The 27552-nt window shown below is 47.5% G+C and overlaps 1 protein-coding gene across 1 annotated transcript in view; it reads left to right on the forward strand.

The window, feature by feature from the left end:
- The window catches only part of LOC139274795 (interleukin-1 receptor type 1-like), a gene marked incomplete at its 5' end in the record, with an annotated part of 81119 nt that overhangs the window by 33832 nt on the left and 19735 nt on the right, over positions 1–27552 (forward strand). Inside the window, 3 exons of the mRNA XM_070891489.1 lie at positions 9079–9141; positions 13397–13526; positions 24407–24555. Of these exons, the coding sequence (XP_070747590.1) occupies positions 9079–9141; positions 13397–13526; positions 24407–24555 (342 nt within the window). The remainder of the gene's footprint in view (positions 1–9078; positions 9142–13396; positions 13527–24406; positions 24556–27552) is intronic.

Genomic DNA, 27552 nt, shown 5'->3' on the forward strand with positions numbered 1-27552 from the left:
AGATCTCCGGCTGAAAATGCGGGCCCAGCAAGATGGCCACCCCACTAGAAATGGCGGTGAGGTGGCTCATGCGGACCTCTCCTTGCCATTCCAGGAGCCACGTGGCTTCGTCTCCCGGAACGGTGTGGGTTTCTTGCAGGAAGCACACCGCATATTTCCCCTCCCGCAGGAGCGAAAAATTGTCAAATCTACGGCGTGCCCCTCTGCCGCCGTTGATGTTGAGGCTGGCTATGGTTATCTTCATGGCAAAAGCATAGTGCAACCTCTACCTTAACCTATTGTGGGGGAGGGAGCGGAGTCTTTTGTTGAACTCCGCTCCCTCCGCAGCCCAGCGAGGAGTCCCTCGAGCTCGCGCAGCTCAAGGTGCTGCTCCTTTGTCAAGGGCCCGCCCGCGGCCAAGGTTTTAACGGCGGCGCGGACGGACCCCTTGATCAGCTCCGGCTCGGACCATTTTTCCAGGGCCAGTCGGGCTTGGTCGCGGCGACCCCGGCTCTGGGCCAAAAAGTCCCGGAGTTCCTTTGCAGGAACGAGGAGGGCCTCAGCGGCGGCCGCGAGCAGATCCACCGCCTCCCTGGCGGTGGTCTCTAGGTCTTCACCCGCGTCCCCCACCGAGTCCCCGTCCTCCTCCGGGAGGTGGCCGCCAGCAGCCGGCCCATCGACCGCACAAGGTACGGCAAATGAACCGGCCGCTCCAACCGGCCCTGGCACTGCCCCGATCCCACCCCCAGGATCGTCGGCAGAGGAGTCCCCACTGGGCTCTTTTAAAAATGGTGCTGGGTCGGGAAATGACAGCGGAAGGGGTTCCCCCTCCGCCCCAGGAACCGGAGAACAAGGAGAGACCCGGCCATAGGAAATCCCCAGGCCCTCCAAGTGCTCCAGCTCCAAAGTAAGGGGCGAGGGTGGGTGTTCCTCCCCCTCCCCGCTGCCACCCCCCGGCCCAGCATCTACAGTGTCATATTTATTTAATTGTTTTTCTGCCGGGTCGAGCGACTCCCGGGGGAAGTTGGATAATAGCTGGGCAGGCTCAGGTTCGGCCTTTTCGGCCTCGCCCGCCTCAGTCCCCGGGACGCCCGGCCCGGCGGCTACGCATTCCTCCGCGGTCCCCACGCCCCCCACGACAGGCAGATCTTCCACTCCATCCCCGGGAGGCAGAGGCTGGGCAGCCTCAACTGTCTCACCCTCCCCGGGGAAAGACTCCTCGCGCCTGCAGCGCAATTTGGGGGCGCTGGTGGGGGACGCGGGACACGCGGCGGGCACCGCCTCCTCCGCGGAGGGATGTTGTTCCCCCTCCGCCTCATTGGGGCGGTGCCTCTTTTTGTTCCTGGGGGCGCGCGGAGTCAGGGAGACCTCCATGTCTGCCGAGGCCTCCCGCTCCGCCCCCCCCTTTTCCTTTTCTTGCCCGCGCCTGGGCCCCTCTGTGGTGGTATTCAAGGGCCCGGGCACGGGCTCGGGGCACCCCGCGCTCGCCGGTGACTGGGTTGGGCTGAGCGCGGTGGTCAGACTTTCCGGCGCACCGAGGGGACCCGCCTCTAGATGTTTCTCCTTCTTCCGCGCCTTCTTTCCGCTCGGACGCTCTCCCTCCCCCCCGCCGGAGGCCCTGAAAACAAAGGCCTCCGACGATGCCCGCGCACCCATGGCTCCCGGCACGCGGACGCAACTAGGGGGAGGGGTGGCGGCGGCGCCAGCCTTGGCCGCCTTCGGTGGTTTGGCGGCCTTGGAGGCGGGGCAGTTCTTGCGAACGTGCCCCACCTCCCTGCAGGCATGGCACCGCACGCCGTCCGACGTCCAGAAGACGCGGTAGGCAGTCCCCTCGTGCACCACATTAAAATGACCTTCCGTCGTCTCCTCCCGCGCCAGCCGGACAAAGAGCTGGCGGCGGAAGGAGAACACGTGGCGCAGGCTGTTCTCCCTGAGGCCGAGCGGTATGGGGTTGATCCCTGACCTTACCTCCCCCAGTTGTTGTAGGTGAGGGAGGAGGAGCTCAGCGGAAACAAAGGGCGGGACGTTTGAAACGATGACCCTCTGCGCGGTGGCCTCGAGAGGGTCCACCGGCAGGAACGTCCCGCCCACCGTGAGCCCCTTTTCAAGGGCCAGGGACACCGCCCGCTCCGACCCCAGGAAGAACACGGCCTTCCCAGACATCTTGGAGGCTGCGACAATGGCCGAGGGGCCGACTACCCCAGCCATCGCCCGCACGCACTCCTCAATGCTCATTGTGGGGTGAGTGTAGCTCTTGACCCCGTGTTTCCTGGTTATAAGTCTGAATGGTGGCAGGGCAGCGGGTGGCGCAGGAGGTGCCGTGGATGTGGACACCGCCTGCGCATACGTCCTTGCTGGCCCTGCCACCGGCGTGGATGGGGTCGCCATCACGGGGTCCCTTTAAGGGCTACACCCACCCCAAAGTCACAGGCCTTAATGGTCTTTAATGGCCTCTTATGTTAACTGAGCAGAGGAGCCCTTAACGAGGCACCTCTCCCCTCGTTGACAATTGGGGAGAGGCCTTGCTCCCTCTGCTCAGTTGTCTTAATTGGGTTTTTTTTTATTAATTTGGAAGGAAAGGGTTCTCAGAGAGAGAGGGGAGAAACAGAGGGTAACGGAGAAAGAGAGAGGGGGGTGGGAAGGGGGGGGGGCTGCGAGGGCAGGTCTCCCCTCGCAGCTGTGGGTGGGTGCACTCCCCAGATGGCAAAACACAAAAGTCTTTGGGGTGGTCTTCAGGTGGGGGGAGAAGATGTCTTCACCTGGAGTAGCTGGAGCCACCAGGCACTCCTAACGATCTTTAATAGGGTGATTAAGAAAAACAAACAATCTTCAGCCTGGTAGCTCCAGCTATCCCAGGCTAGGCAAATGTGGGGGGTGGGGGGGGTTCCAATTGTGGGGGGGGCCTAGTTGTAAGCACAGCCCCCACGCACACTACCACACACACACACACCCCCCGCGATGTTCCGGCCCTCAGTAGTCTTCTTTCCTCCCCCCACCGATACAACAAAGTCTGTTTGGGGAAATGCACCCACACCCACCTGTAGAATGTAGAGTCTCCCTCCTTCCACACTGGTTTGTTGTTGTGGTTTTTCCCCCTCTCTCCAACTCTTTGCAGAAATGATGAAGTTGTTGCAAAGTTTTCTTTTCTCCTCCTCTCCCTCTGGGTAAAAGTTGAAGGTGAAGCCCCTTCCTTCCTTCTTTTCCTGGGCTGGTCTCAGGGCTCTCCAGGCAGGAGCTCAAGTTGCTAGCAGCTCTCCTCACTGCTCACAGCTCCAACTGAGCAGGACACGCCTCTACTGCTCTACCATTGGCTCCTTGTGCATGAATGACAGAAGGTTAGTTTGCAGGTGCAGCAGGTAATCAGGAAGGTGAATGGAATGTTGGTCTTCATTGCGAAAGGGATGGAGTACAAAAGCAGGGAGGTGTTGCTGCAACTGTATAGGGTATTGGTAAGGCCGCACCTAGAGTACTGCGTGCAGTTTTGGTCACCTTACTTAAGGAAGGATATACTAGCTTTGGAAGCGGTACAGAGACGATTCACTAGGCTGATTCGAGAAATGAGGGGGTTACCTTATGATGATAGATTGAGTAGACTGGGTCTTTACTCCTTGGAGTTCAGAAGGATGAGGGGTGATCTTATAGAAACATTTAAAATCATGAAAGGGATAGACAAGATAGAGGCAGAGAGGTTGTTTCCATTGGTGGGGGAGACTAGAACTAGGGGGCACAGCTTCAAAATACGGAGGAGCCAATTTAAAACCGAGTTGAGAAAGAATTTCTTCTCCCAGAGGGTTGTGAATCTGTGGAATTCTCTGCCCAAGGAAGCAGTTGAGGCTAGCTCATTGAATGTTTCAAGTCACAGATAGATAGATTTTTAAGCAATAAGGGAATTAAGAGTTACGGGGAGAGGGCGGGTAAGTGGAGCTGAGTCCACGACCAGATCAGCCATGATCTTATTGAATGGCGGAGCAGGCTCGAGGGGCTAGATGGCCTACTCCTGTTCCTAATTCTTATGTTCTTCTGTTCTTATGTAACAAGAACAACAGAATTAAAAATAAAATGTAAGTCAAGTTACTGAAAAAAGTGGTGGAAACATTCGAGCAGTTTGTGGAACTAGATAGTCAGATTGCACAATCGCAGGAAGCTATGGGGTCAAGTTTCGGGCGGCGCCTAGAACGGCGTAGGCCCACGAGCCACGCCTGAGTTCCACGCTCAAAACCGTGCCGAAAACTTAGCTCGGTATTCTCCACTCCCTCAGGTCGATCCAGGCCCTCGACGTGGTGCAGCACAAGCTGTGGGGGTGGAGCCAGGTCCCGGCGCTGAAAACAGTGTCGGGACCTCTGCACATGCGCGCTACAGTGGGCGCGCATGTGCAGTAGCTCCAGGTGCTCGAAACTGTGTGGGAGGGGCCGAAGCACGCCGCCCCTAGCCCTGGCCCAATGGGTTCACTGGGGCAGCGAAGATCGGACTGCATCTCGCTACTCCAGCTCCTGCTCTGGCTGTGGCTCTGGCTTCCCCCTGTTCAGCTCACGCTTCCTCTGGCTCTCTCCCGCTCCCCCCCCCAGCTCCCGCTCTGATGCCTGCCACTCCCCCTCCCCCCCCCCCTCAGTTCCCGCTCCCGCCCCGCTCCGGCTCCCCCCGCGCCTCCCCCCACCCCTTCAGCTCCGGTCCACTCCCTCTTCACGTTTTCGGCGGGGCCTGCCCACCCGGCACCTTGCTGGGGGCGGGCCCCACCTGAAGTCTTCGGCCCGGCTTCTTCTCGTTGGCCAGGCCCATTCAGCCTCGCCCCTCTCCTCCCTCTCGCTCTCCCCCCCGTCCCTCTCCTCTCCCCCCCGTCCCTCCCCTCTCCCCCCTCCCTCCCCTCTCCCCCTCTCTCTCCTCTCCCCCCTCTCCTCTCCCCCTCCCTCTCCTCTCCCCCTCCCTCTCCTCCCGCTCCCTCTCCTCTCCCCCCCTCTCTTCTCCCCCTCCCTCTCTTCTCCCCCTCCCTCTCCTTTCCCCCTCCCTCTCCTCTCCCCCTCCCTCTCCTCTCCCTCCCCTCCCTCTCTCCTCTTTCCCCTTCCTCTCCTCTCCCCCTCCTCCTTCTCCTCTCCACCCCCTCCCTCTCCTCTTCCCCCTCCCTCTCCTCTCCCCCCCTCCACCCCCTCCCTCTCCTCTCCCCCCCTTCCTCACCTCTCCCCCTCCCTCTCCTCTCCCTCCCCTCCCTCTCTCCTCTTTCCCCTCCCTATCTCCTCTTTCCCCTCCCTCTCCTCTACCCCCTCCCTCTCCTCTCCCCCCCTTCCTCTTCTCTCCCCCTCCTCCTTCTCCTCTCCACCCCCTCCCTCTCCTCTTCCCTCTCCCTCTCCTCTTCCCCCTCCCTCTGCTCTCCACCCCCTCCTTCTCCTCTCCACACCCTCCCTCTCCTCTCCCCCCTCCCGCTCCTCTCCCCCCACTGCTCCTCCCCCCCCACTCCCCTGGCTGTCAAACACATAGACACTGACAGACAGAGAGAGAGAGACACTGACACAGACAGAGAGAGAGAGACACACACACACTGACAGACAGAGAGAGACACACACTGACAGAGAGAGACACACTGGGGGTGCCCCATCCCAGCACACTGTTGGAGGGCTCCCGGTGCTGCAGTCGGTGAGTAGAAACGTCATTTTTTATTTATTGATTTTTAAATTGTTTTTATTTTTAATTTTAAATTTTTTTTGATTGATTTATTGGTTGATTTATTGACTTATTTATCATTTATTATTGATGATGGCTCTTTATTTGTAAAAGTGATGTGTTTCATGTTTGTAAACTTCTCTTTCCCCCCGCCCCCTCCATCTCTCTTCCTTACGTCTGATTTATAAGTGTAGGCAAGGATTTTCTGAGCGTACAAAAATCTACACTTAGAAACATAGAAACATAGAAAATAGGTGCAGGAGTAGGCCATTCAGCCCTTCTAGCCTGCACCGCCATTCAATGAGTTCATGGCTGAACATGCAATTTCAGTACCCCCTTCCTGCTTTCTCGCCATACCCCTTGATCCCCCTAGTAGTAAGGACTTCATCTAACTCCTTTTTGAATATATTTAGTGAATTGGCCTCAACTACTTTCTGTGGTAGAGAATTCCACAGGTTCAGCACTCTCTGGGTGAAGAAGTTTCTCCTAAATGGCTTACCCCTTATCCTTAGACTGTGACCCCTGGTTCTGGACTTCCCCAACATTGGGAACATTTTTCCTGCATCTAACCTGTCTAAACCCATCAGAATTTTAAACGTTTCTATGAGGTCCCCTCTCATTCTTCTGAACTCTAGTGAATACAAGCCCAGTTGATCCAGTCTTTCTTGATAGGTCAGTCCCGCCATCCCGGGAATCAGTCTGATGAACCTTCGCTGCACTCCCTCAATAGCAAGAATGTCCTTCCTCAGGTTAGGAGACCAAAACTGTACACAATACTCCAGGTGTGGCCTCACCAAGGCCCTGTACAACTGTAGCAACACCTCTCTGCCCCTGTACTCAAATCCCCTCGCTATGAAGGCCAACATGCCATTTGCTTTCTTAACCGCCTGCTGTACCTGCATGCCAACCTTCAATGACTGATGTACTCCATTCTAAGTTAGTTTGGAGTAAGTTTTCACTGCCTAAACTTTCAAAACAGGCGTAAGTGATGGGACACGCCCCCTTTTGAAAAAAAAATCTGTTCCAAAATGAAACTGTTCTAACTCATGAGAACTGGAGCAAACTAATTGCCGAGAATTGCAATTTCTAAGATACTCCATTCTAAACCAGTTGCTCCAAAAAAATAGGAGCAACTCAGGCCGAAACTTGACCCCAATACTTCCACTATAAACTAGCCGCTATTGCATGTCACTGTTGACAATATCTAGTACAGTGGCATCAATAGAATGGGATATTGATCAAATGTGTGCACCACATGTACCAAAATTGAGGTTTATATATCATATGTATAGATTTTCAATGATTTTTATGTGTACATTTCCTAATGATGTCATTACATATCTCAGGGCATAAAAATATATTTCTTATATATTTTAACATTTCATACATGTACTTGTGGACAAACAACATTTTACATAGTTTTCTAAACATATAGAAAGAATACAGTGCACTTGTATATGATTTATATAAACATTAATTGAAAAAAGGTAAAATATAAAATAACAAATTTAAAACCACACAAATCCCTACATCAGGCTTGAAATATATGGGCTCCAAAAATCTGCAGGCCTACTGTGCGTGCAGGCATAGGTGTGGTGAACTGGGCACTGATAACCTCCACATCTGATTCCACCCGAGTATTTTACATGTTTCTGGCAGCTGCCTGCACCAATATTTGACATTCACGGAAGGCAGAGCAGACACTCTGAATGAAGTAGTCTATGCCCTCCGGTGTTGGGGGAATGAATGTTGAAGGTGGTGGATAGGGTGCCAATGAAGTGGGCTGCATTGTCCTGGATGGTGTCGAGCTTCTTGAGTGTTGCTGCAACTGCACTGTGGCTGCAGTGTGCACCATCTACAAGATGCACTGCAGCAACTCGCCAAGGCTTGTTTGGGAGCACCTCCCAAACTCGTGACCCCTACCACCTTAGAAGGACAAGGGTAACAGGTGCATAGGAACATCATCACCTGCAAGTTCCCCTCCAAGTCACGCACCATCCTGACTTGGAAATATATCACCGTTCCTTCATCGCCGCTGGTTCAAAATAGAAACATAGAAACATAGAAATTTACAGCTCAGAAGGAGGCCATTTCGGCCCATCATGTCCATGCCGGCCGAAAAAGAGCCGCATGGCCCTTGGTCAGCAGCCCTAAAGGTTACATATAAACCTATGAACAATGACGGAAAGGCAAAGAGCACCCAGCCCAACCAGTCCGCCTCACAAAACTGCGACACCCCTAATACTGAAACATTCTACACTCCACCCCAACCAGAGCCATGTGATGAGAGGCAAAAACCAGATAAAAACCTGGCCAATTTAGGGAGAAAAAAATCTGGGAAAATTCCTCTCCGACCCCATCTAGGTGATCAAAACCAATCCAGGAGATCACGCTGGCCGTATTCTATTCCCTGCAGAACTTACTATTATATCTGCGCCGTCCAGGTCATCCAGTCTAATCCCAATTACTAGCTCTAGGTCCGTAACCCTGCAGGTTACTGCACTTTAAGTGCCCATCCAACCATCTCTTAAAAGTGGTGAGGGTTTCTGCATCCACCACTCTTCCAGGCAGCAAGTTCCAGATCCCCACAACCCTCTGTGTAAAGAAGAGCCCCACCTCAAATCCCCTCTAAACCTTCCACCAACCACCTTAAAACTATGCCCCCTCATTATAGACCCCTCCACCAATGGAAATAGGCCCTTACTATCCACTATGTACAGGCCCCTCAATATTTTGTACACCTCAATGAGGTCTCCTCTCAACCTCCTCTGTTCAAATCCTGGAACTCCCCCCCCTGACAGCATTGTGGAGTTCCTTCACCGCATAGACTGCAGCAGTTCAAGAAGGTGGCTCACCACCACCTTCTCAAGGGCAATTAGGGATGGGCATGGCCTTGCCAGCGACACCGACATCCCATGGATGAATAAAAATAAATCACCGGGTCTGGGAACAAGGTTGTATTATTTGCATGTCATCTTGTGATTTAATATAACACTGTGGACCAGATATATAAAATCTTGTACAAAAGTTCTGTCAAAAGGTCATCGACCTAAAACATTAACGCTGGTGCGAGGTAGCACTACAATATGTTAATGAGGTCCTATTGTTAAGATTGGCAGGATCTCTGTGTTTCTGGTCTTGCCGGCCTCACCCACACCCTCTTCACCTCCAGGTAAATATCAGGGACCTGATGTTTCTGCATCCTGCCTGATATTCCTCCTTCTCCACTGTACTTACACTAACACGTATATTGATTTACACTAGGAGTCCCTGGCAAATTTGAGGCCATGTAATCTCCAGACACAGGAAAATATATGTACAATCTATAATATTTCTAAATTAATGCTATCATTTATCTGAATCCAGCAGCTCCTATTTCTGGACATTTGTGGTTGTACACAGAATACTTTAGACTGTGATCCTTACATTTAGAATTGATTATTTCAGCAATCGATGTGATACAACCAGAATTGAGAAATCCTAAAAATAATACAATTGAAGCAAGACTTGGTAAGTCCAAATAAATATTCATACACCATGGTGTTTTCATTCTGTATCAAATATTCCTTACAGCACATTTTCTTGTGCAGTGATTGTTTATCTTTGACCACATGCAAAGGCCAATTAGACTTCCATAAGGAACACTACTGTTGTTTTAACTGTAAAGGTTCAGTCATTGCCAGGGGCATTGTTTTTGGAGCTATCATGCATCACACAGGATAGAAGAAAGCAACACTAGCTAATTGCATGGACAATGGCTAATTGCATTGAGAGAAAGTTGCATATAAATATTTTGATGCACTGGTTCCCTTTTTTCTTCTTTCTTTATTTCTTTGTTTTCTACACTTTTTTCAGAATGTCACTGTAAAAATTTCTATGTTTGTGTACTTATTTTTCCTGCACTGTTTACCCACATGTTATTTTAATTTGATCTTGAAGGAGCTTGGGAGGGATATGATCCAGGTCATTAATATGTTGAAAAGCATAGATGGTGTAGATTACAGCAGGTTACTTATCTTGGCTTATAAACACACAAGTAGTGGAGACCCGGTGAAAAATTCAGAAGCCTCGAGCAAAGTGAGGAATTAAAACTCTCTTTCACCAAAGTAGTGGATATATGTCTTTTATGTGTAACAGACCTGTAGTCAAAACAGTTAACGCTATGCAGATTAACAAGAGAAAAAAAAGTCCTAGGTGGCTTTCAAAATGAAAATGGAATTATGTTACACAGTTTATGAAAAATGAAAAAAGACTTTCCTGGTGGCTCAGTAGCCAAAAGGCCATGGGGCCGAAATGACTCCTTCCGATAAGGCCTCTGACCTGAAAGTGGCGGCCATGGGGCGGCGCTGAATGACCGGCGACTCTCTGGTCACCAGAGAGGCTGGTAGTTTGTAAATTGCCCTTCCTTGGGAGCGGAGCGATGTCCAGGACTGCTCATTTTCCTACCGCGGCGTGCACATGCCAACCCCTTACCGTCTGGCTGGGCCCCCCTCATGAAATTGCCGTACCAAAATTGCCCCTTACTTGAAATTGCACCGTTGGAGCGATGCTGCCTGCTCAGGCCAATGCCCCCAACCAGCGCCCCTGACAGCTTTTACTGTCGGTGCACCCTCTGTGAAATGGCGGCCCGGCTGCCCTTAAAGGGGAGGTGGCGCTGCTGTCGCCGAAATGATTTTTTTTGTTGGCCAACTGCAGGGGAGTCATTGTGATGCGCCAGCGCCATGATGTCATCAGCGCGGCGCTGATTACTGACAGCGACGGACACTCAATCCCGCCGCCACTTCCCCCCGCTAGTGATGGCCACTCCGCTCCGCCCCCACTTCCATGATGAGGCCACTTGCACCCCGCTGGAAAAAAAACCATGAAGAGCTGAATTTCGACGGATAGGCCGTCTCGTCCATTGCAATGGGCAGAACATTTCAAAAACGGTAAGTGTGCCGCATTTCAGGCACAGGTGAATTTCTACCCCCATGTGTTTTGATACTGAGCCATTTGGACAGGAAGATAATGAGGGCGATTTTAAATATATGCCTAAAATAAGTGTGAAGTCGGTGGAGCTCGGAGGCAAAGTCAAAAGCCCAAACCGTTTTGAGATCCGGGCCTCATTTGAATGCAGCTGTTGAGACCGAACGGGTCTCCTGCTGTAGCTTGTTGATTGTGGAAGGATTGGAAATCATCCGGTTTCTACACAGTGCTAGCTGTCAGGTCAGGCCTGAGGGAGGGAACCGATCCCTGAAGGGCGCAAGCATGGGCTGGTAACGGGCAGATCCTCTGGCCCCACAAAAAAAAAGCAATTTGGATCTGTTATGTGGAGCAGCTACCTTAAGGGCCACTGGTTAGCCTGTACACCGCCTAGTACAAATGGGCTGAGCATCCGCAACACACTCTTCACTTAATTGTACTTAAAAAATGCAATTCGATCCTACAATGATGTAGAATCCCGATTTGCATGTTTAAAAAGCCGCTGTCGAAACAGGCAGGATTGTTGTGTGTCCACTGCACCAGGTGGACCCCTAGTGATTATCCTCTGCCTGTCATCTGTTTTTTAGGTGAGAAATGGCTGTGTAGCATTTGATAATTACCCCTTGTCCCCACATGTTTGATCCCTGATCTCCACTTAGTTAGCAGATTTCTGCCAAGGAAATGATAGGGGGGGTTGCTACAATTAGTCTCAGTATTGTACAGCTGAGGTAAAAATTGGCCAGACTTCCCATTCTTGATTGCTATCCAGTGAGTCCTGCTGGAAAGCACATATGGATGGGTATTAGTGAGGCCAGAGTGGTTTAGATATAATAATACTGACGGCGAACTGGCAGTGTTTGCCGTCATTCCACCTTTGAAACTGACTGCACTTCAGAATTTGGCGCATGGGCATGCAGAAATCCTGAAGTTGCGGTCTGTCATTGACAGCTCCGAAACAGGCTGCACTGTGCCCCACCCCCGCCGCCTCCTCCCACAATGCCAGCAATCTGTAACCAGCCAAATCAGAGAAACTGACGAAAACTTCTTTCGCAGTTAGTACGCTGTTAAATTCCCCACTAATGTTCGACCCAAAGGGATTAGGTGTAACTGGGGTTTTAACAGTGTTATAATTGCTAAACAGATGTTCAGAGACCGGAAAACTAATTTAAATGTTCTGCAGTGTGAAATTTGTCCAATTTAATAAAAATTAAATTTTTTAAGAAACTTTAAAATATTTTAAAACTTTTTAAAAAGTTTGTCCATCTTTAGTTCAGGTTTACCTTTTCCTCATATGAGAAGCCCAATCTTTGTTTTGCTCTCTCTATCATTTTTGAACAGTCAAGGGGCAAAATTGCCCCTTTTTATAGCAAAACAATTTTTGCCCGGGGGAAGACGGGGGGGGGCGTGACCAACCCCCAAGAAATTGCCTGGGAGGTTGCTGAGGTGCTGCCATGGCAGCGGCGTGCCCCGCAGTTAGCATCCTGAGCCATTGTGCAGCCAGCGATGACGTCATCGCCGTGTCGGCAACCCCGTGCCAACCCCTTAACACCCTGCGGGGGAAGATTCCCCGAGGGCCGTGAGTCTGGTATGGGCAGATGTTAACACCAGCTTCGCAGGTGCCAGGCTGCTGGCCTGGTTGCACGCTGCCCTAGTGGCCCAGTGGTGGCCATCAGAGGCTGGCAGAGTGCACAGCGACCCTCCCCTTTAAGCGAAGGGAAGTGGCATTGAAGCGCTTCCCTCTCCACCCCAGTAGTGCCCTGGGACCCGGCCCCAATGAAAGTGCAGCGCCTGAGATTGCGCTCTGCTTCCTTTGAGGGGTGGTAAGCCCAATTCAGCGACTGGTGGGACTTACATGCCGGGTGCTACAAGTTCTTGCCCCTGGAAGGTTACCGCCCCCAATCATGGTGCGGGGCACTTTCGCCCCCTTAGAATTTTAAGAGTTTACTCACTTCCTTGTTCACTGTCTGTTAGAATTCTGCGCTTTGATTGGCTGCTCAGACAGCTTGTTTTTGCCATAGCAGTTCGCACAAGGGAATCTCCACTGTACATCGTTGCTTTGAATTGAATGTCGGAAAACCCGAAGTTGTTGACACATAGATCTCTTTGGGGCCAGCAGCAGCTGACTGCAAATTCCAGGTCAATATCTGCCATTGCTCCTCTCTCGCATGAACAATGGCCATTTGGGTGACGTACGAAAGGGTTGCTTGCCTTGGTGGAACCATAGCCCAGTTTGAGTCATTGGCTTGAAAAGAGAAGAGCAGTAGATGGGAGAAAACTGAAGGTTATAAGGATAAACATAGATACAGATCAACTAATCCATAGTGTGTCTTGTGCTGATGCAAATGGAAGTGTTATCTTTGTAAACTAACATTTCAGTGTTGAATAATGTAGGTCGTAATTTTAGACTGGGATCATGCTGGTAAATTTTCTGATTAGTGAAACTATTTGCTGATGTTACTTTAATTAAGATTATGTTAACTATGAATTAATATTGCTCTGTGGTTAATTTAGCTCCTGTAGTTCTTTATGACTCAATAATAATTATAAAGAAAATAAATAAATTATAATTATATTAAAATAGTAAACATTGAATCATCAGTAAGTCCTACGGGTTCCAGCAATCACCTCTGTGGAATCTCAACCTCAATATTTGCAGTGAAACTAGAAACTCATTGTGAGAGGGAACTTGGTAGATTTATTTACATTGGCAGTAACCTCTTTACTTAAACTTGAAAGTGAACTCTGCAACAATGTTTTAATGAAAGATGTTTTAAGGCTGCATAGTGTTATTTTTATTTCACAGGCTCAGAGCTGATTGTGTCCTGTGAAGCTTTTCTAGGATTTGGAGAGCTGCAAATTTCTGTGCTTATCTGGAAAGTGAATAACATCGAAGTTCGCAATGATGGATTCAGAATTAAGCAAGGAATTCAAATGTGTGTTTTACTTTTAATTCCTTGGCTAACATGAAAGCTTAATGGTGGAGTGGGTAATGTATGAAAAAAGTTCAAATGCTTCTGTAAACCCACCATATTGTCGTGAAAAAGACATTGCTGGATTTACGCCACACTGAGTACTTGACTCCTGCTGCATCCATCTTAACAGATTAATGAAAAGATTACAAATAAAGGTTTCAGTGATAAAGGTTCTTTCTTTCCCATTTACCACTACACCGGATGCGATTTTCTGTGTATTTGTGCCCAGAGCCACGTGTAATTGTATAGAAACCCCATAAGCATGAATGGGAATGCCCCCAAAAATACATGTACACATCAAATAAATAAAATTTAAAAATCCATATTTAAAATGAATTAAAATTACATTTAATTAAATATCTACTGCAAATATTATTGAAAAATACATTTAAATGTTGTAAAGGGGTTAAAAATAAACTTAGCTTATTGTACAGGTTTTTTAATGTATAAATGATTGATAAACAATTATTTTAATGTTTTTTTAAACTCACACGCTGGTAAAAACAGGCCTTATGCATTCGCTGGGCAGAAGTTGGGCAAATAGTCCAACTCTTTGACCACGGGCGCCCTTTTCCCAGGGATGTTGGATCTGTCAGGAAAATTCTTGATAGATCGTAAGTTCCTGGTATTCACACAACCGGTCCGTACGAGGAAACCCGGAACTTGCACAGCCTTTACGGGTGCATGCGCACCTCGTACATGCCCGTAGGGGCCACAAATTATGGACCAATATTCCAGGTGTGGTCTCACCAAAGCCCTGTACAATTGCAGTAAGATTTCCTTACTCTTATACTGCAATCCCCTTGCAATAAAGGCTAACATACCATTTGCCTTCCTAGTTACCTGCCGCACCTCCATGCTAACTTTCTATGATTCATGTACAGGGTACAAGGACACACATCCCTCTGATACCAACATTTACTAGTCTCTGGCCTTTTACAAAATAGACTGCTTTTCCATTCTTCCTATCAAAGTGGATAATTTCACACTTCCCCACATTACACTCCATCTGCCTCCTTCTTGCACAGCCCTAATCTATGCAAATATTGGGGCATGGAGTTGTGGAAAGGAGCACAATTTAAGATGTATATGATTGAGAAAAAGATTTTACATTATAGGGTCAATTTTCCTAATGTGGAGCATCATTCAACAGGATTGCATTGTGGTGAATTGGACAGGGAGTTCTGTGTGCTTGACTCAGAATGCTTCCAGTTCTATGGTGCTTAAAATGAATCAATGATAAATTGTAAATATTGTACATCATACCCTGTTGTCTGATTTCTGTTGAGAGTTAACAGGCTCTACACCAAGGGTGAAGCCTCCCAGAATTTACCCTATATAAATTACCTTTTTTTATCATAGAGCCCAGCTTTCCTCTGCTTTGCAACCAGGAAATGAGTATACCAGGGCCCTGAAATTGGTCGACATACCACCCACTACCGCTCCAAAATGCGATTTTGGTCAAAAAACACCTACATACCACTGACATACCGCTCGGCGGAATATTCATCATTGACATGCGGTATGCACACCATCCACCGTGCAGGACCGCCTGCATACCGCCCAAAACGTCCGATTTTCATTGCATACCACCGACATACCACCGGAGCTGCATACCGTCCTCAAAAGGTGGTTTTACGCGATGTTCAGTGGGCGGGAATGAACAGAGTGCATGGAGCCGCCATTTTGGAAATCGGGAACTGTCAGCTAAAGCAGCACCTCTGTATTTCAGAGGTGAACAGTGATTTTACAGTGCAATTTAGAGTGGATAAGGTATCTTTATTGGTACTGAGTAACTTATTAAGATAAAAGGCATTTTAGTTGTATTTTTTTAATTGAAAAATATTATGGAGGTTTAAACAAAATGGGGCCACTACTTTCTCAGCCTGTATTGCTGACTACCTATCAAATGGAGGAACCAGATGTGAGAAGGTTTATAAATGATCGCTTTGCTTGAATGTGGAGAGCTGCGCTTTGGGACCCTGATGACTGTTACCCCAAAAGTTTGATACGGTACAAGAGTGCTTAAATTCAATTCAAACGTTTATGCAAAAATATCAAAAATATACAACAATTTTAAAACTTTGTAAAACTTATAACTATAAAACAACTGTAACAACTTTAATAACAACTTTAACAAAATTTTCGCAACTTTAATAACAACTTTAACAAAACTTTTACAAGTTTAATAAACTTTTACAAATCAAACTTAAATTATTCAATGAATAAGTACAACAAAAGACCCTTTACTGTCCTCGACCACGACCTCGACCTCGTTATCGACTACGAGCTACACCATCCTTGGGACTATTCCCCCTTTCTTACTCCCGCCCTTCCCTTTCCCACTCCCTCTAAGCCCGGACCTCCCCGTGCTGGTACCAAGCCGGCGTGCAGCACCGCACCCCGAGTGCTGTTGCTGTCGTTGGGGGTCAGACATTGCAGGCGCAATAAATGGGGCCTCAGGAGAAGCTCGGTGATGTGGAAGGCACAGCTTCAGGGCTGGAAGAGGATGTCAGCTCCCACCTGTCGACCTGACTACTATGGCACGGGGGGGGGGGGGGAGGTTCCGCGGCTTGTCCCGATCCCATCGATTGCCGCATGGCTTCGATGGCGTCAGCGGTCCGCTCCATCGCGGTATCATACGCGACATATCCTCTGACTGCCGCTCTGATAGAGTCGCGATCTATCGTAGACATCGCCTTGAGCAGCTCTCAACCTATGTCGACGCTGGCCTGTGACAGATGCACCATGTTCTTGTACACACCTACAGCAACCAACCTTTCCTGCACCAACCTCTGTCGCTGCGGAAAAGGTGCTGCAACACTGGGGGTGCCTTGCTGTGCACCACTTGGTCCCACAGAATCAGAGGAGTCATGGGGGAATCCCCTGAATACAAACTCAGTGGTGAAGGATGTTCCAGCTGGCCCACATGGAGCCGGTGTACCCTCCTCCGTCTCCACCTCCACCTCCACCTCCACTGGCTCCAGGATCAGCAGCTCTTCCTCTTCATCTTCCTCATCTCTGCCAGTGCTGAAGTCGGGAGAGGGCTGGGTGACGCCAGAGGTGGAGGCACTGGGTCTGTCATCTGGTCTCTCTGTATTGGTGTAGTCTGAATCGTCCGAGTCTGGAAGTACAAAACAACATTTAAAAATGCTCAACACCAGGGGAGGGATCAGGTTTACATGAGTATATAGTACAGTGACTTATCGCCGTCTTACTTAAATGTCCACCACTGCTGCAGTACTGCATTACATATCGCAGACAGACAATACATGTATGCATTGCGTAACTTGCCCCCAACATTGCAGTACATCACATGAGGCCAACATTACAGTGCAATAAACTTACATTACATAACAACAGGCCAACATTGCAGTTACAGTTACATTACATGACATGAGAGGACCGTAACACAGACTGGGGATTGTATTCAACTTATCATCCTGTGTGAGTGGGTCAGCTCCAATGCTGGTGGTGGCTCGGTTGCTATTCTCAACCAGGGGCAGGGCACGTATCTCAATTTCAGTCAGAGGCTTTTGGGTTGTGGGTCCACCCCCCGTGCGCCGCTGATTGGCTGCTATTGCAGATGTCTTCTTCTGCAGAAAGTAAAGTAAAAATCTTCAATCCATTTAACATCGCAGACACACACACACACACATAAAAAACATTGCGTTGATCCGCTTGTCATTGCCTGAAAGCACAAATACATCTCCGTAACCTTAAGATAAATAAAATCATCCATGTGACACTGAACCTACATTTACATGGTACATGGCACATGGCGGGGTGCATAAATAAAATCATTGCTTACTCTTGCGACCCTCACCAGATCGTTCCACCTCTTGCAGCACTTTTCCCCGGTGAATACCATGATACTTATGGAGGACACAGCCTCCCCGATCTCGTCCCATATCCTATTGTACTCCTTTTGCAGGGGTGGGCTTTCTATGACCACCCTTTGTTAGGTCTGAGTACCTCTCTGTGATATGCTCGAGAAGGGCAGGTAACTCCGTCTCGTCGAAGGCAAGTGCCCTCAACCTCCCATCCTTTTCGATGTTCCTACGTTTGCATTTTTTTTACATTTCCATAAAATTTCTGTTATGAATTTTGCTTTGTAAAATATGTCTTCTTATTCTTCAAACTGTAGAATTCTTAGTTGTTATGAATATTTTTTAACTCTGCAATGTGTTTTTAAAATAACTGACCATTGACTAGCTTGCTGCTCCTTCTCATTCTCTCTCCTTCCTCTTCATCTCACCCCCGAAATCACGGGTAAAATGTTTCTTTAAAAAAAAAACATTAAAAAAATCACTCATGCGCAGTCCATCAAAGAAAAGTCGATCTGGATTGACAGCTAGCTTACATACAGCACAGAATTGGGCCATTTGGCCCATCGAGTCCACGCCAGCTCTCTGCAAGAACACTTCAGCTAGTCACACTCCCCCATCCTTTCCCTGTAGCCCTGCAATTTTTTTTTCTTCAGGTACTTACACAATTCCCTTTTGAAAGCCATGATTGAATCTGCCTCCACCACCCTCTCAGGCAGCGCATTCCAGATCCTAACCACTCACTGCATAAAAATGTTTTCCCTCATGTCGCCTTTGGTTCTTCTGCCATTCACCTTAAATCTGTGTCCTCTGGTTCTCCACCCTTCTGCCAATGGGAACAGTTTCTCTCTATCTACTCTGTCTAGACCCCTCATGGTTTTGATCACCTCTATCAAATCTCCTCTCAAACTTCTCTGCTCCAAGGAGAACAACCCCAGCTTCTGTAGTCTATCCACATAACTATCCACATTCATCCCTAGAACCATTCTTGTGAATCTTTTCTGCACCCTCTCTAAGGACTTCACATCCTTCCTGAAGTGGGATGCCCAGAATTGTACACAGTACTCCAGTTGAGGTCGGACCAGTGTTTTATAAAGGTTCATCATAATTTCCTTGATTTTCTACTCTATGCCTCTATTTATGAAGTGCAGGATCCCATATGCTTTTTTAACCGCTTCTCAACTTGGCCTGCCACCTTCAATGATTTGTGCACATATATCCCCAGGTCTCTCAGTTCATGCACTCCTTTAGAATTGCATCCTTTAGTTTATATTGCCTCTCCTCGTTCTTCGTACCAAAATGTATCACTTTGCACTTTTCTGCGTTAAATTTCATCTGCCACGTGTCCGCCCATTCCACCAGCCTGTCTATGTCCTCTCGAAGTCCATCACTATCGTCCTCACTGTTAACTATACTTCCAAGTTTTGCATCATCTCCAAATTTTGAAATTGTGCCCTGTACACCCAAGTCCAAGTCATTAATATATATCAAGAAAAGCAGTGGTCCACATATCAACCCCTGGGGAACACCACTGTGTACTTTCCTCTAGTCCAAAAAATAACCATTCACCACTACTCTCTGTTTCCTGTCACTTAGCCAATTCCGGATCCATGCTGCCACTGTCCCTTTTATTCCACGGGCTTCAACTTTGCTAGCAAGCCTATTTTGTGGCATTTTATCAAATGCCTTTTGGAAGTCCATGTACACCATATTGCCCTCATCAATTCTCTCTGTTACCTCATCAAAAAATTCAATCAAGTTAGTTAAACATGGTTTGCCTTTAACAAATCTGTACTGGTTTTCCCTAATTATTCTACACTTGTCCAAGTGACTGTTAATTTTGTCCCCAAAAAGCTTCCCCACTACTGAGGTTTAACTGACTGGCTTATAGTTGATGGGGTTATCCTTCCACCCTTTTGAACAAGGGTGTAACATTTGCAATTCTCCAGTTCTCTGGCACCAGCCCCATATCTAAGGATTAGAAGATTATGCCCAGTACCTCTACAATTTCCAGTTTTACTTTCCTCAGCATTCTAGGTTGCATCCCATCTGGTCCTGGTGACTTATCTACTTTAAGTATAGCCAGCCTTTCTAGTACCTCCTCTTTATCAATTTTTATCCCATCCAGTATCTCAATTACCTCCTCTTCCACTTTGACTTTAGCAGAATCTTCTTCCTTGGTAAAGACAGATGCAAATTACTCATTTAGTACCTCAGTCATACCCTCTGCCTCCATGTGTAGTTCTCTTTTTTGGTCCCTAATCAGCCCCACCCTTCCTCTTACTATTTGTTTACTATTTATATGCCTATAGAAGACTTTTGGATTCCCTTTTATGTTAGCTGCCAATCTACTATCATACTCTCTCTGCATCTCTTATTTCCTTTTTCACATCCCCACTGAACTTTCTACATTCAGTCTGGTTCTCACTTGTATTCTCAGCCTGACATCTGTCATATGCCCCCTTTTTCTGCTTCATGTTACTCTCTATCTCTTTCATCATCCATGGAGCTCTGGCTTTGGTTGCCCTACTTTTCCTCCTTGTGGGAATGTACCTCGAATGTACCCAAACCATCTCCTTTTCAAAGGCAGCCCATTGTTCGATTACAGCTTTGCCTGCCAATCTTTGATTCCAATTTACACGGGCCATATTGATTCTCAACCCACTGAAATTGGCCCTCCTCTAATTAAGTATTTTTTTACTCTAGATTGCTCCTTGTCCTTTTCCATATCTAGTCTAAACCTTATGATACTATGATCACTGTTCCCCGAATGACACTTGCTCCACTTGCCCCACCTCATTCCCCAGAACCAGATCCAGCAATGCCTCATTCCTCGTTGGGCCAGAAACGTACTGATCCAGAAAGTTCTCCTGAATACACTTCAGAAATTCCTCCCATTCTCTGCCCTTTACACTATAATTATCCAGTCTATATTAGAATAGTTGAAGTCCCCCATTATCACTACTCTGTAGTTCTTGAACCTCTCTGTAATTTCCTAGCAAATTTGCTCCTCTAAATCCTTCTCACTAGTTGGTGGCCTGTAGAATACACCTAGTAGTATAATGGCACCTCTATTGTTTGTTAACTCTAACCAAATAGTTCTTGACCCCACCAGGACATGCTCTCTCAGAAGCACTGTAATATTCTCCTTAATCAATATTGCCACCCAACCTCCTTTCTTTCTTTCCCTATCTTTCCTGAACATCATATCTCCAGGAATATTTAGTACCCAATCCTGCCCTTTTTTGGGCCAGGTCTCCATTATCTCCATGATATCATATTCCCATGTGGCTATTTGCACCTGTAGCTCACCAATCTTATTTAGCACGCTTTGTGTGTTTACACACATGCACTGTAAACCTATCTTATACCTTCATGTATTCTCTCTTAGTCTGACCCCATCTAATACTGTACTATTTCTTACTCTAGTGCTATCTATCTCTCCCACTCCTTTGTGTACCTTATTTCTCCTTTCTAATGCTACATCCTGGTGCCCATTCCCCTATCAATTTAGTTTAAACCCTCCCCAACAGAACCATCAACCGTCCCGTCGCCCTCCCCCTCCCTGAGAGAATATTGGCTCCGGCTTTGTTGAGGTACAACCTGTCTGGTCTGTACAGGTCCCACCTCTCCCAGAATTGGTCCCAATGTCCCAGGAATCTAAAGCCCTCCCTCCTGCACCATCTCTCTAGCCACACAATCATCTGCTCTATCCTCATATTTCTATACTCATGAGCTTGTAGTGCTAAAAGAAATCTGGAGAATACTACCTTTGAGGTCTACTTTTTAATCTCTTTCTTAGCTCCCTAAAACGCACCTGCAGGACCTCATCCCTCTTTCTACCTATGTCATTGATGCCGATATGGACCATGACCTCTGGCTGTTCACTCTCCCTCCTCAGAATATTCTGCAGCCACTCAGTGACATCCTTGACCCTGGCACCAGGGAGGCAACATACCATCCTGGAATCACATCTACAGCTGCAGAGACCCCTGTCTGTTCCCCTAACTATTGAATCCCCTTTTACTATTGCTTTTCAAATCTTTCTCCTCACCCCCTGTACAGCTGAGTCATCCGTGGTACCGTGGACTTGGCTCTGACTGTACTCCTCAGAGGAACTATCGTCCTTATCAGTACCGGTTAGAGAGTGAGATGCACTCAGGAGACTTCTGCACTACCTGCCTGGTGCTCCTTGTCTGTCTGGTGGTCACCCTAGAGTGTACAGGCAGAGAGGGTGTGTACTATCTTGAAATGTGCTATCCATGTAACTAACAACCTCACGGATGCACCGCAGTGACTCCAGCTGCCGCTCAAGCTCCAAAACCTGAAGCTTCAGGTTCTCCAGGACATGGGAGGCGTCCTGGAGTTTCCACATAGCAGAAGATGTACATTCCATGGGACTGAGGTGACCTGCCTTGCCTCTATTTAATAGACTAACTTAATAGAAATAAACTCAAGACTTAAAAAAAACACAATCACCAACTACTCACCAATCAGCTCCTCTTGAGAGTTGTGAGGAGAATGCAAAGATGCTGCAAGGCAATTTAGATAGGTTGAGTGAGTGGGCAAACACATGGCAGATGCAGTATAATGTGGATAAATGTGAAGTTATCCACTTTGATAGGAAAAACATAAGGACAAAGTATTATTTAAATGGTGATGGTTTGGGAAGTGTCGATGTACAGAGACCTGGGTGTCCTTGTACACCAGTCATTGAAAGCAAATATGCAGGTGCAGCAAGCAGTTAGGAAGGCAAATGGTATGCTGGCCTTCATTGCAAGAGGCTTTGAGTACAGGAGCAATGATGTCTTACAACAGTTATACAGGGCCTTGGTGAGACCGTACCTGGAGTATTGTGTGCAGTTTTGGTCTCCTTACCTAAGAAACGATATACTTGCCATAGAGGGAGTGCAGTGATTCAGACTGATTCCTGAGATGGCAGGACTGTCGTATGAGGAGAGTTTGGGTCGACTAGGCCTGTATTCACTAGAGTTTAGAAGAATGAGAGGGGATCTCATTGAAACGTATACAATTCTGACTGGGTTGGATAGACTGGATGTGGAGAGGATGTTTCCCCTGGCTGGGAAGTCTAGAACAAGGGGTCACGGTCTCAGGATATGGGGTACGAAATTTAGGACTGAGATGAGGAGAAATTTGTTCACTCAGAGGGTGGTGAACCTGTGGAATTCTCTATCACAGAAGGCTGTGGAGGCCAAGTCACTGAATATATTTAAGAGGGAGATAGATACATTTCTAGAAACAAAGGGCATCAAGGGGTATGGGGTAAAAGCTGGAATATGGTGTTGTGATAGAGGATTAACCTTGATCATATTGAATGGCGGTGCAGACTCAAAGGGCCGAATGGCCTACTACTGCTCCTATTTTCTCTGTTTCTATATTTCCTTGTGCTGATGTCACTTTAGTTTTTTTTAACCTCACTTCCTAAAGCTCGCGCTCCCTCTGGGCTCTTCGGCCTACCTTTATCTCCGTCGCTCCTCTCGCTCTCCCGCAGATCTGCTCTCAGGTCTATTAACTTAGAATCCTTGGGTTCTGTGTCTCCACCCCTCCTTTTCAGTTAGACGGTTCAACTGCCATCCTCCTCTCCACCGATTCCTGCTCTCACCAAATTCTTCCACTCTGCTTGCAATCCACTCCGATTGCATTCACCCAGCTCTGTCTCCAAGCTCTGTGCTCAAGCTCTAAAGCTTTCTTTGAACTTGAATTCTCATCAGCTCATATACCCACCCCAATTGGTCTTTGCTGCATTTTTGGGTCTTGTTGCCCCTTTACTTGATATACCTTTAGCCTCTGTTTCTCATACTACTGTTTTGAGTGAGTCTTGCTCCCTGTGAGAGTCGAGACACAGAGGCCGATGTACTGGCAGAACTTCTGCGTGTACCACTGACTCTGATATATTTTGTGGCATCAGCTAATTTGCATGAAACTGGGAAGACTCCCGATGGAGATTCACCCCTGATTGTGCACACATGCTTGGGGAGACAGAAATCATCATGGTCTAGCAAGATAAACTCCTGCTGCTTCTCCTAGGACTGTGATCATCTGTGGAGGGTTCTGAGAGCTTGTGGATGACACCACTGGTAGGAGACAAGAATTGGGTGTAAGATAAATTTAAAGGGATGGGGACAATTAAAGGAGAGTAATACAAGGAGGCTGATACCCTTTTCTTCCCAACATGTCACCTTGAAGTATTCCTGATGGCAATCCCTCTGCAGTCAATAAAAGGAACTTCGGGCAATTAAATAAATCAATCAATAAATAGCTGCACCTGGTATTAAGGCTCATGAAAGCTGGCGACTCGCTGTCAGAATTTCCACAGGACTGAAAATGGCATGCAGTCATTCCACGTCCTCTTCTCCATATTTTAATGAAGCTCCCATGTGCTTCGAGTGGCTGCTATCTGCCCCAGGCCTGATTCAAATATCGAATGGAGTCTTGTGAAAGCAGGAGTTAGTGGGAATTGATTTCTGACATATTTGTTATTCCACTACTGGCTTGGGGCAGTACAGAGATGAAAATCACTTCCCCTATCTCCCAAGTTACCATGAGCATCACGACTGGAGATCCACTCACCTGGTATATAAGTCTTGCATCTCACATACACTCCTCACACTTCCTGCTGTTTTTTTTCTGATCTTCATGATCTGATTGTCTCCAAGTATAGAAGGTAGGAATTTACAATCTACAGAAATTTCCCCAGCAATTAGTTTCTAATTAACCGCTGGGTGTGACTGGGCAATGTCTTAAAGGGACAGGTCAGTTTAAACACAACCCTATTTGGCAGCTAAATGTCACAACTGATCCAGATCCCCAACTATCCATGATCAGCTAACATTTACAATAGTTTTTATTGCATTTACTTGAACTGATATTTTTAAATACATAAAAAAGAAGCAAAATTCAGAATGGTCGAGTTTCTAATAAACAGCATTGGCAAGTTGCAACTTGTCTGGTCAACATGCTTATACTAATTGTGTCATTTTATACCTTTCACAGTAATAAAACAGAAGTTCATCATGCAACAGTTATTCTGAGAACTCTAATTATCTCCAAGATCATTGAGGAAGACTTTCAAACCACATTTGAATGTTTTGCAATTAATTATCGAGGACATTGTTCTAGTTTTTTTCGAATTGCACCTCAATGTAAGGTTTTGCTTTTGAAGCTAGCTTATTATTGAAATAAGGATATTTTGCTATATTTTTATTTGGTGTAGCAATAGTCTATGCATGTGTAAATTTGTATATAAGGTAATATTTAAGCCTGGAAGCACTGATAAGATCTGTTCATATTTATTGTGTACTCCTTGAGTAGGGGTTAATACTTTCAGGGTGGTCCATACAATGGCTTGGCAATTAACTCACAAAGAATATTTGTTCATACTTTCTGTGGAAGAGTATACGGTTTCGAATGCATCCATGGTTTTCTGGTCGCCTTTTTCAGCAGTACCTTCTTAAGATCACCAATTCACGTCAATGATGGATAATTGTTGATGTGATAGGAAACTCATCATCTCTCGCTCCTCAAACCAAGGGCCAGGACAGCTGACTATTTTGTCAGTCATTATCCAAGGGAATATAAATAATATCGTGAAAGGTTTACCGAGAAGCAGGTGACTCAAATGATTCACCAACTTACTTATTTTTGTGATATCAGATGGGTTTTATTCATCCTTCCACTATCTGGCCTGAAAGTTATTCCATCCACATTGCTCTTATTATTTAGAGGCAGCTTCTTTATGGTGTCATGAATGAATAAACTTCCTGCACCATGCATGATTCTGGGCCTGAATTTGTGGTCGGAGGCTTCCCATGGGCAGATGCCTCCCAACCACAATAAAACTATAAACCTACCTGATGGTCCTGAATCCACGGAGACTCACGCTCCTTGGGCTCTACGCATACGCATGTGTAGAGGCCCACATATCCCAGGCGATCATACGGTTCACAACCGTCCCTGGGATCACATGGGCCGGGCTAACCAATCAGAAAGGGGGTTTTTATTTTACTTATAGGGATTCTATTTACATATGGAGCAATGTGCTCGGGTGCTGTTGCCCTCCTACCTGTACAACATCAGGTGGTTGAGAAGAAGGTTGGCCGTGTTGTTGTTGGTGCTGCTGATGTGCCTGGGGCTGCTGGTGTTGGGGCTCATCATGGTCAGCTTTTGAGGACCAGGGTGAGACAGCATAAATGGCACCCATGCTGATGGAATCATCATCATAGGCAGTACCTCGGAATGGAGGAAGACTTGCTTCCACTCTTAAAATGAGTCCTTAGGTGTCTGAACAGTCCAATATGAGAGCCACAGTTCCTGTTACAGGTGGGACAGATAGTTGTTGAGGGTAAGGGAGGGTGGGACAGATTTGCCGCACGCTCTTTCCGCTGCCTGAGCTTGATTTCTGCATGCTTTCGGCGATGAGACTCGAGGTGCTTAGCGCCCTCCCAGATGCACTTCCTCCACTTAGGGCGGTCTTCGGCCAGGGACTCGCCAGTGTCAGTGGGGATGTTGCACTTTATTAGGGAGGCTTTGAGGATGTCCTTGCAATGGTACCTCTGCCCACCTTTGGCTCATTTGCCATGAAGGAGTTCCAAGTAGAGCGCTTGCTTTGGGAGTCTCGTGTCTGGCATGCGGACAATATGGCCTACCAGCGGAGCTGATCAAGTGTGGTCATTGCTTCAATGCTGAGGATGTTGCCCTGGTCGAGGATGCTAACATTGGTGCGTTTGTCCTCCCAGGGGATTTGTAGGATCTTGCGGAGACATCGTTGGTGGTTTTTCTCCAGCGACTTGAGGTGCCTATTGTACATGGTCCCTGTCTCTGAGCCATACAGGAGGGCGGGTATTACTACAGCCCTGTAGACCATAAGCTTGGTGGTAGATTTGAGGGCCTGGTCTTCAAACACTCTTTTCCTCAGGCGGCCGAAGGCTGCAGTGGCGCACTGGAGGTGGTGTTGAATCTCGTCATCAATGTCTGCTCCTGTTGATAATAGGCTCCCGAGGTATGGAAAATGGTCCACGTTGTCCAGGGCCGCACCGTGGATCTTGATGATTGGGGGAGCAGTGCTGTGCGACGAGAACAGGCTGGTGGAGGACCTTTGTCTTACGGATGTTTAGCGTAAGGCCCATGCTTTCGTACGCCTCAGTAAATATGTCGACTATGTCCTGGAATTCAGCCTCTGCATGTGCGCAGACGCAGGTGTCGTCCGCGTACTATAGCTCGACGACAGAGGTTTGGGTAGTCTTGGACCTGGCCTGGAGACGGCGAAGGTTGAACAGGTTCCTGTTAGGCCTCCAAGAGAACTCTATGCTCTTCTTCAGCTATACAAAGCAATAGTTAGACCACACATGGAGTACCGTGAGCAGTTCTGGACACCACACCTTAGGAAGGATATATTGGCCTTGAAGGGAGTGCAGCGTAGATTTACCAGAATGATCCCTGGACCCCAAGAGTTAAACTATGAGGAGAGATTACACAAACTAGGGTTATATTCCCTGGAATTTAAAAGGTTAAGGGGTGATTTGAGTGACGATTTCAAGATATTGAAAGGGAAACAGATAGGGTAGATAGACAGAAACTATTTCGATTGGTTGGGAGTCCAGGAGAAGGGGGCATTGTTATATATGTGGACTTGTATTTACTCTGTACAGCCACATGAGGGCTCATTCTCCGGCGTCCCAAGGGATCCCATAATCCCTTGGGAGCACAGGTATTTAAGAAGCCTTCACAGATTGGAGAGCTGCAATAAAAGATTAAGGTCAAACTTTACTCACAGTGTTCAGTCTGACGCTTTCTCCAGACACAACAACTGGCGATAGATACAGATAGTGAACCCAAAGATGCAGAGAACAGTGGGCATCCTGGAGAAATTTTTGGAGGGAGATGATTGGGAAACTTTCGTGGAGCGACTCGACCAATACTTCGTGGCCAACGAGCTAGATGGGGAAGAGAGCGCTGCCAACTGAAGGGCGATCCTCCTCACCGTCTGTGAGGCACCAACGTATGGCCTCATGAAGAATCTGCTCACTCCAGTGAAACCCACGGAGAAATTGTACGATGATTTGTGCATACTGGTCCGAGAGCATTTGAACCCGAAGGAAAGTGTTCTGATGGTGAAGTACTGATTCTACACCTACAAAAGG

This window comes from Pristiophorus japonicus, chromosome 10 (assembly GCF_044704955.1).
Source record: "Pristiophorus japonicus isolate sPriJap1 chromosome 10, sPriJap1.hap1, whole genome shotgun sequence".
Lineage (NCBI taxonomy): Eukaryota > Metazoa > Chordata > Chondrichthyes > Pristiophoridae > Pristiophorus > Pristiophorus japonicus.